This window comes from Limulus polyphemus, unplaced genomic scaffold (assembly GCF_000517525.1).
Source record: "Limulus polyphemus unplaced genomic scaffold, Limulus_polyphemus-2.1.2 Scaffold63, whole genome shotgun sequence".
NCBI lineage: Eukaryota > Metazoa > Arthropoda > Merostomata > Xiphosura > Limulidae > Limulus > Limulus polyphemus.
The window spans coordinates 111,880-122,639 of record NW_013665673.1 but is presented as its reverse complement, the minus strand read 5'-3'; the positions used below and the strand labels follow the sequence as shown (position 1 = coordinate 122,639).

General features: G+C 32.9%; 1 protein-coding gene across 2 annotated transcripts in view; it reads right to left on the bottom strand.

Moving 5' to 3' along the window:
• LOC106464738 (retinal guanylyl cyclase 2-like) overlaps nt 1-10,485 on the bottom strand; it is a 101,758-nt gene extending 91,273 nt beyond the window's left edge. The window contains exon 1 of one of the 2 annotated variants that reach the window (XM_022393009.1): nt 9,537-10,485. In XM_022393009.1, the coding sequence (XP_022248717.1) occupies nt 9,537-10,209 (673 nt within the window). In that variant the 5' untranslated portion in view covers nt 10,210-10,485. The remainder of the gene's footprint in view (nt 1-9,536) is intronic. The other variant, XM_022393014.1, reaches the window with a different exon arrangement.
• Between the last annotated feature and the right edge of the window lie 275 nt (nt 10,486-10,760).

The following is a 10,760-nucleotide window of genomic DNA, read 5'->3' as shown; positions in this document are numbered from 1 at the left end:
TAACAAAACGCTATAATTCACAACGAACGTCTCACGTGATCAACTCAACAATACTCTGTCGCAGTTCAATTACACATTGTTCCCGTCGCTTCTTGGCCGGTCTTATATATACAAGACTACCTCATATCTAGTAGTCTCCCGACGCTTCATGAACGTTCTAGAAGCGTGTGGCGTGTTACTAGCGTTACGTGACCTCCGCTGTCGTAACAGTATTATCCCTGCTTATAAGAACAAAATATAAAATGATTGGATCTCCCATAGTTTCTAATATATAGCTTAAGTTTTAAGGAAAAGTCAATTGCTAACAGGGTATGTTGTGGCATATAGTTTGATACATTATTTCATCAAAAATACTTGCTTGGAACAAGCAACTAAATTACCAAGTCATATAGGTGGATAATGGATGAGTCAATAAAATGTTATAAAAAACCAACTTCCAATTCGGTAAAAATGTCACTATTATGAAAAACAAAAACATATTCGTAGCATGACTTCAATCTATGAATTCCTCCCAGAAATGGTGCACGTACAACGGATTTCCTTTATTGTACTCATGATGGAACCACAGTTTACAATTCATATGTTGCACCCAAAACAGAAAACTGCTGCTCTGAATATTTTGTTTTATGTTATTTGGTCTTCTGTGTGCCATTTACCTCGGAGAAAATAACATTTTTCTTCATAATTTTTTTACTGACCAGTTCTCTATGGCAATATCCGTTTCTTTTCAGGTGTGTCGGCTAATATAGCAGTGTAGCGTTTCTTTGGGCTATCTTGGGATATTTTTGTATGACTATATTTTCTGAAAAGCCTCAGAATTTCTAACGATTTTACTTGTCTTATATTGTTACAATCTATAACAAATAGCCCTACAACATATCAAGGAAGATTTAAATAACGAATTGTTATTAATTAAGTGTATAGCTATTAATAGAGAATTTGAACCAAATGTAGTAGACAAAGCATTTAAGAAATTTAACAAAAATGCAAATTCAGTTTAAAATACCACATTAAAATCTGTTTATGAGAAAAAAGAAACTCTAAGTTTACCTTATGTTCCAGGTTCAACAAGTCAATCATATAAAGTATATAAAAAGTGTCAGAATTTTTACCTTATCTTCAAACCAATAAATAAGATACAAGATATGATAGGGAATGCTAAAGACAAAATAGAATTAACAGATAAAACAGGTATATATAAGATAGAATGTGAATGTGGTAGTGTTTATATTGGTCAAACTAAAAGAAAGTTAAAATCTAGATTGCAAGAACACGAAAGTTACATAAGCAATAATAAAATAGAAATTTCAGCTGTAGCCGAACATGTAAAACTACCCAACATACAATACAAACTTTAGTTTTAGCTCAGCCTCGAAGTTTTATATCATTAAATATTAAAGAAACATTAGAAATAATGAAACAGAAAAAACAAATACAAGTATTAAATAGAGACGAAGGACTAGCAAGTCAATACGTTGATATTTGGCGAGATACATTATATTTTTTTATTACACCAAGGAAATATGCAAATAACAATGAAGTAATGTGACAAGGGGAAAGTATAAAATAGTCTTGTAAGTTACTCCTGAGGATGACGTAGATCACGTCGAAACATGTACTTGTAGAGTGATATTTCTGTTTTAAAGTGGAAGCCGTACGTCTTCAATAAAGTTTTATTGTGTATATACAAAACTTTATTTTTAATTATTTATTATAATTTTGAAAAATTTTAAACACAAGTGCCGGTAGTGCATATATCAACCATGTTTAAGCCCAGACATACTAACAAACAGATCAGTCATCATTGCCATGTTTCCCATAATAATTAGTATATATAGGTACTTTCTATGACCATACGCGCTTCAAAGAGCTTTAGTTATTAAAGAAACATTAAAAAAATTATGTGCCCAAAAATGTTACTCAGAAAGTAAAAAAGAAAAGAAAATATTTTCCCTACATTTCTAAACTTTGCAGGACTCCAGTCTTTACTTCCTGATAAGTTACGTTGAAAAGTCTTGCTCACGTGATAGCACACACAATTTCATTAACAGAGCAGACCTTTGAAACTATGAGCACTATAACAACACTTACCCATGTAACAACTTGTGAGATATAAAAGACTGTTTAGTGTAGGTAGTATTATTTATTTATTTATTTTATGTTTTTGAATTATTTGATGTCGAGGCTATCGAACTTTGTGTTCCCAATCCATTGATGTCGAGAGTATGGGTATTTCTAGAAGTGATAGACGTATAAATAACGGCGAACAGACGAGCGGAAAGAGTGAGTAAAAAGTAAAGTCACAGGAAAGACAAGTCGGTGAGAGAAAAGTTAGAAAACGAAAAGTTAACCACTGTAAAAGTGAAAGGCCTAATGGTTGATATATTACAGTGAGATTAACAATTTTGAAAGAGATAAAGAGAATAAGTTGTCTCATCAAAGGGTGTTCTAAAGTAATTGAACCTGCCTCAGGCAGATGATGATTGGAAGTACAGGATACAACCGTGGTAACTCAGCGACAACGTAAGTGAACTATAGACGAATGCAATGTTGATAGAAATAGAGAGAAAATAGATAGACTTGTCAATTGAATCGTAAAGCAATTCAATTGGCCTAAGTGGGCTTTTCACAAGAAAAAGAGAAATGTATAGTGTTTAAGGTACAACTATGATTGCACAAAGTTAAAAGTTGTAACCTTATGGAACCGTGGTATTTCGCGAAAACACTTTTACTGGGATTTCCCGAAAGCGGACCTCAAATGTGGCATTAATTTACGTTAAAGCACGTAAATATGTAGGCCTACTAATTACAATTTGTAACTTGGTTAAATAAATTAGATTGCACTTTTTCAGTTTAATGATCATTGTCGCTATAATTGAAAAGTTGTAGTTTGAACAAATTTGTTGAACTAGTATTTTGCACTTTTTCAGTTTAATGATTTGTTGTTGTTTTTTACACAGTCAAAGATGGAGAAGTAATGAAACCTGTAAATGTGGGTCATAGGCCCACAGGTTTGCTAGTTGAAGAAATAAATTTAAACAAAACCTATGAATTTTTATTTATTTGTTTTAGCGCAAAGCCACATTAGGCTATCTGCTGTGTCCACCGCTCATAGCGTTGTAAGTTCGTAGGCATACAGCTGTCCCACCGGGGGACAACTGTAAGCACAAGAGCAAATGTGTATTTCACGTAATAGTAATTCCTGCTTAAAAATTAAAATCATGTATAATTAACACAATATATAAAATTAATGATTCGTTATAAATACAAATATACCAGTAACAACTCAAGTCAAAGTTACAGCCTTATGTTTAAGCGCAATACTGAAACCTTAAAAAAGTGTTTTATTGTTAATAATCACTTACAACCAAAGTGCGGTGAATAATGCATTATGATACTTTTCCTTTTTGTTTTCATTTACTTTGGAAATCTTAAGCTTTGTAATTATATATTGTAATTTACTATAACTTACTGTTAAGTTAAAAGAATGCTTTGCATGCAGGCGAGTTAATGAAATGCATTTCTCAAAACATTATAAATTTTTAAGGAGTTCCAAAGTCAAGACATTCTTGTCATCCTTTCTTTGTTTATTCAACCTAAATCTTTTGTATTTATTTCATCTTTCTTCCAATATTCTACACAATAAAACATTGCCATCAGTATAGAGCCAGTAGTTTGGTTGTTTCAAATATTCACACAAAGCTAAATAGGGGTTATGCGCATTATCCGATATTAATTTTGAACTGATAAGCTAGGGGAAAGTAGTAATCAACTGCACCCATCACTAATACTTGGATTACTCTTATCCAATTGAAGGATTTTACCGCCATTCAATGGTAATTGAGCCATAATCTCTCGGATTTACAGTCCGGTACGTTAACTACCCGTCCCCCAGTAGCTGATACTGACGCGAAACTTGTACCGACGTGGCTTTATATTCAAAACAAATGAATCACTTAAAACCATTTGTAATCCTTGTGGGAAAAAAAAGACAATTAGGAAAACTTTATTTATATATTTATAGCTGGGACTCAATAAGAATTATCATTGTTATGCAAAATAGAATGCATGTTACATAAAGTATATATACATATATAATATATTCATGCAGAAATTATGTTAGTTTCTTTATTTTGAAGCATTAAAACGAATGATAGAAAGTATAATTCTAATATTAGAGCAATTGCGTCAACGAACAGTATAATAAACACAAACTGTATCGAACATACTCCCGGTTTCTCAGTGGTAAGCTTTACGACTGGTAATGCTTAAAATCAGGGCTCGATACTCGCTGTGGGCACAGCGCAGCTAGCCCATTGTGTAGTTTTGCGCTTAAAAACAAATAAAAAAGCTATGAAACACCTACATAAGGCTGGGTACTGGATCACAATAATGCACTAGAAAAATTAGATTTTAACTTCGAACAGCATCATTGGGAAATATTGCAAATAACAATAAGATCCGACACTAAAACACACGTAGTTTCTTTCCGATAAGTTGCTGTTGTTGGGAATTACCTAGAATGTATATAACATGTTAGTTGATATGTAAAAAAATCGCAATTATTATTAAATAACAGTATTGTCTGGGATAATAAATCAATGTTAGCGTCAAGAATGTATAAAAGAACTAGCTAGTATGAGTGAGGCGCTTGTTGGCAATATTAAGTTTAGCTAGAGCAACTTATTGGTATCTGTATAGAGTTTAAACTCCAGCTTTTTACTGTGTAACATTATTTCTGGCAGTGAGAGATTTCCCGAACGTCTTTCATATTCCAGCTACAGTAACAACACGATATTTTACTTCAGAATGTTACTATAAATGCAACGAGAATGATACACACGAATCCTGATTTCAACATCATGCAGAATAAATAAAGAAATAATATACAGCGTTTTTTGTTTTTTTTACCGTGGTATCTCATATCAGTTGGCAACTCAGGGTACTGTATTACCAAGCTGCACGTGCTGAAACTGTCAGAAAACCATAGCAACGCTTGTTCATCATATTTCGCCTACAAACCAGTTAAATACAAGTCTCGAATTCTAAAACCAAAATGACATGAGGTACTAACAGATGCGTTGTACTCTAAGTAAGAACTGATTATTGGTTGTACTTATACGGGTGTTAATTGTTGAAATATAGATTACTGTCTCAACTTCGTCCTCAATATATACTTTTACGTTTAGCACTTTCAAATAATTCGAATAGATTGTACAGGTTGGGAAAAACTAATAGTTTGAAGGTAACAATGCTATGACATCAAACTGTAGCGTAATAACAAAAAAGTCGTTCTTAATATTTACTTATACACAAAATTATTCAATTTTCATACATTAATTTAACTATATTACCTCTTTTTCCATTTTGGAGCATACATTTTCGTCTTCTGAAAATACATTGCTTCAATAAAGAATTAGCACGATTAATTTTGAAAATCGGTGAAAATGTAGTTTTTCGCTTAGCTTTTGGCTATATTCATTCTTTTAAATGTTTCGTTGTCTTTCAGCTATTCGGACATATACAGTTTACAACATATACTATATTGCTCATCTTTTTCCCTCTATATGCGTTTAAAACTTTTAAATTCTCTCCGCAAGTGTTCTTTATTTTTACCTCATACTTCTATATGGCTCTTAAGCCTTTTTCAGTTTCACTGGAAACAGATGTCTTGACTTTTTCCACTTCACATTTTATATTTCATAATAAATTGAATAAAGTATAACTATATTCTCTGTTTCACTGAAACCACTCTCTTATACGAAACTTTCTTTTTTCCTAAAAATTCTTTTCCATCTTTAAGCTAATGTTTAAAGAACACAATCAATGATTGAACAAACATCAACTATAGTGAATGATAGGAACAACGTGTGGGAGAGCTGCTGTGTCGAGAAGATAACATTAAAAGGTTTACAGCGAATGCCTTCGAAGCGCTTTCAAGCGGACATAACCTAGGTTTAATCCTGGTAGTGTTATTTTGGGTGCGTATGTAACCTTTTCTTATTATTCATACATACGAAATATATATATTTCACATTCTTTTATGATTCCATAAAATGTATGGAAAACTTTGTATTGTAAAAATTGTAACTTGAAAGTATGTTGATTTTGCAATTTGTATACTTATCAAAGAAACAAATGTTAACAAATCTCCTATCCACGTTCTATCATTGTTAATATGTAGGTAGCATGCTGTTAATAATTTCGTCCTTACAAACATACATAATTTACTTGTTTAATAATTACACCGTTTCAATAGGTAATACGTTTGATTTAATATATTTTTACTGTGTCACCAGTATGCAGCAACTGATTATAAATATATCCATAATAGACTTTCCAAAGGAAAGAGAATCGGTTAAAATGCATGAAACAAGCACCTAATGACCAAAGCGACTTTTCAGTAGCTTACATTCCATTATTTGTTTGATGTTAGTTTCATTAAGAATCGGTTAAAATGTTTCTACACATATTATAGTTTTTCATTTATTTATTTATTTATTATTATTATATATATATTAATTTATGCATGATACGTTGGCATTATTAGCTTAGTATGCGGATTTAGGACTAACCTAATATTCCTAGGCTGGCTGAACCTCGTAAGATCTTATTGGATTATTTTGGTTTCTTTTGAATTTCGCACAAAGCTACACGAAGGTTATGTGTGCTAATCGTCTCTGACATAGCAGTGATAGACTAGAGGGAAGGTACTTAGTCAACACCGCCAACTCTTCGACTACTTTTTTCACCATTCAGTAGTGGGATTGACCGTCACATTGTAACGCCCTTACGACTGAAAGGACGAGTATGTTCGGTGACGGTGAGTTGAACCTGCTACTCACAGATTGCGAGTCGAGCACCCTAACTACCAGGCCGATCTTATTGGAATTACGGCCGAAAGTGAGAGTATACCCAATTGATGAACCAATGCATGCTAATCATTGCAAGTTTTTGTTTCATTGCTTTGCATACTTCTAGTTAGACTGATTATATTGCATTAGCTACTATAATTATTGGGTTATTTTTTTTAGTCCTGATCTTCTTAAACATTTCGTTTTGATCAGAAATAGATAATAAATTTACTTTGGTATATTAGTTGGTTTCTCCGATTTTTTTATTTTTTTGACACCTCCACAAAACACAGTTAAAATATCAAATCGTTTCTAAAGAAACAAAAAGTCTCTATGACTTGTACGTTTGCCAATAATCATTAGAGTTCTTGCAACACATAGTGCTCACTTAGTCGAAGCATTTCTTAATCGATTTTGAGTTGTTGAAAAAAAAACCAGTACCGCAGCCTGAACATATGCTAACTGATGCTCAAAGAGTGTGAAACAAAATATACATATCTGTTTAATAATTGTTAATGATGTGCCTCAAAGTAGAGCGCTGCATCTCGTAAATCATTGTCTGTCAACTTTATTTATATTTTCAATGGTGCTTCAAATGTGATTGGACAACCAGCATAGGTTGACATATTCTAAGATATTTAAAACAGCGAATAAATATATCAAATCCTGTTCTGTTTTTTGTTAATTGCAAAAAAAAGAAGCTGAAGTATCCCAGTCTACAACTAATTATAACGTAGGTCCTTCAAGGATATGTTAGTAGATATGTTAAGTCGATTGGGATGATCATAGAATGAAAACTCAACTCATATTTATTTAATGAAGTGAATTAGTTACTTCAAGGTTGTATACAAAATAATATTTTGCTAAAAACGAAGTTTCTAAAAGAACTTTAAATCTAAAATAACATTATTTTGACACCATAATCTTCTTGGTTCCTTTTAAACACCAAATTGTGGTATTTTTCGTGTGTTTTAACCCCTTTTGATCAGTATAAGTTAAGCTGTGATTTTGAATAAAATTAGAAAAAAACGACCTTTACATTTCAGATGTTTGCAAGAGCACTTTTGTTTTAACCAACGTTTTGCATCTTCAGGGCTATTACATAAAACTGTTTTTTTATATAAATATATTATCAAAATGTGTAAATCCCTCCTGTATACACTACAAATTCTGTGAATTTGAATACTGAAAATTATAAAGATGGAGGGAGTGTAGGAGTTAAACAGTGATTGGTGTGAGAATTAAAATGTAACTGGAGTGTGAATCAAAGCGTTACAGAAGTTTGAGTTCAATTGTAATAGATGAAGTTTAAATTCAAAGTAATATAAAGCTGTAAAATCAACAAATGACAAAAGGATCAGTAAAAGTGCAACAACGATGTGAATCAGAAGATAAGAGAACTCCGTGTTAAAGCGAATAAACAATAAGTCATATGGTAAAATGTGCGATTCAAGATCTGACTGAAGTGTAACAGCAGCAGCAACGTGAACCAAAATAAAAGTTATTCAGAGCGTAAGATAACTGAAAATATCAAGATAAAACATAAAAGTCAAATTATACTGTATAATGAATCAAAATATAGTAAAAGTATATTTCAAAAGACGATTGGATGAAAGTCAGATCACACTAAAATCTTCTTTTAATAATATATTAATTCTTATTCATCATTAAACAATACTTTAAACTATAAATTCAAGAAAAAGAAAGTTGATTAAAGTGTGATTTCAAAAAAACACCCGAAAGCAAGAAACGAAAGTTACCTGATATCTCGAAATGAAACAACTGTCGTAACTACAGGTGTGTTACTACCCCTAAAGAAACTTCGTCAAACACCACAGATATACAGCCTAAACCTTCTGTTAAATTTAACATTACTTACCTATGTTATAAATGCTACGACAATGATTTCCGTATGTATTATTAATGCAATGAACTCTATTTATGCATACAGTATCAATGCATTTTCCCCCTAATTTCAAAGTTCAGCGGAATGTTTCTTGTCAAATATTATCAGTTTATTTATTTCAATATCAGATCTGTGAAATAACTTTGTATGTAATTACTGAAATGGTTGTTGTTGTTTTTATCTTAAGAAAGGAGACATAGGTTTTTAGTTGCATCTGAACGACTTTTAAAGATCTGGTCCAAACATAACAGATTAGCTGGAAATTCTCCTTGTGGTGTCAGAAATCCTCATGAAACTATGAATAACGTGAACATAATATACATCTCTAAAATGTTGTTTTTATTTGTAGCTAAGCCTATTTTGAGACTCTGTCTTTTAGAGTTAATTTTGAGTCCTGTACAATAACTACACATTAAGAACAATACTTAATAACGAACTCTCTCTATCATATGGGATTTGTGAATATAGCTAATTTATATCTTAAACATATATTTTATCTTTTGAGTTGTAGTTCTTTTAGCTTATATTTTCACTTGTTACAGTGAACTCAAGTAATAACGCCAGAAGCCAAATTCTCGGACATTTCATGCATGGGGTTATGTTAAGTGTTAGGATTTTTTGGTGATAGCTAAAACTACGCATAAATCATTCAGTCAATTAAAATTTATTCACAAACTCTAAAAGTAACAAATAAAGTTGATGTTATGGTTTTACCTCGAATTTTATAAATAATTTACAGAAGCTGGAAGATTGTTCATTAAATTAAGAATCCTTACCTTTTACAGGAGGTTTGACGGCAGACAACGCTGATTTTATCTCTTCCACCGTTGCTCGAGTATCTAAAAGGAGGAAAGCCCGGACGACAAATCCTCGATCCCGAATGATTGAGTCCAGTTCCTCGGCCAGCCGACGCCAAGTCTCGTCTTTAGCTGCTAGTAAGGCGGAGTTCTTCCATCGAAGTCCCGCTACCAAGGATATCACGGCCCGAGCAGTAGCAACGGCTGAGGGTATAGTACGAGCAAAGGTAGGATAAAGTATTTTGTTTGATAGTGAAGAAGCTGTGCAACTCCAGGAGACGTACAGTTTCTCGTGAACACTGGACAGTGTAGCCGCAGCTTCACATACATGGTCAGCTACGGCCCCTACAACTGCTTGGATTTTCTGCTCTTTCAAGGCCTCGACGAAAGGATAAAGAGATCCGCTTCGGCACTCCGAAAGAGGCATACGAATGTCCATCTTAATGTTTGTTTCTCTTGCGGCCACCATCAGTTCTGGATGTCTCAGGGCTCGGGACGTCACCTGCTCCAAGATGGAGAGGTTACGAGAACATTCGTTATCGTACTGGAGAATCACTGCACCATATTGAGCAGCCGTGGGAAACCAGAGCCAACAAAAACAGAGCACATGAAGGTGAAGAACAACAAAAGTAGCCGTGCTATAAAACTTCATTCGTTATTTCTGTACATAATACCAAAGTAGTGAAATTAACAAAGTCTACGATCTTTTACACCCAAAACTTATTAAATTCTGGCAAGTTTATACAATTTGTCAAATGTACAATTTAGAACGCTTTTCGTTGTTTTAAAGTGTCCCACTTAAAAAATGTGAATATTTTGCAAAATACCAAAGTCATGCGGAGAAGACATTTATACAGGATTCACCAGGTGATGCTGCAGATACCCTACGAATGATGTTCAAATCAATTGACAAACAGGTGATTCTAGCGTGTGTAAAAGAATTAGGTCTCAACAATGCTGCCCTCTCGTGACTAGTACTTAAAGTTCGCTAGAGTGTAATCAATGTAGTTACAGTTGGAAACATAAGATAGTTTCCTTCTGAATCAACAAATATTGATTTTAACGGATTCCGTTTCGCAATCTTTTATAACATCCATGTGGTGTTCGAAAATCCATGTCGTTTCATTTTAAAAAATAATATTATTTCTGCTTGCTGTATCTCAAAATCCTGTTTATTTCTGAACCTCATAAACATTTAATATG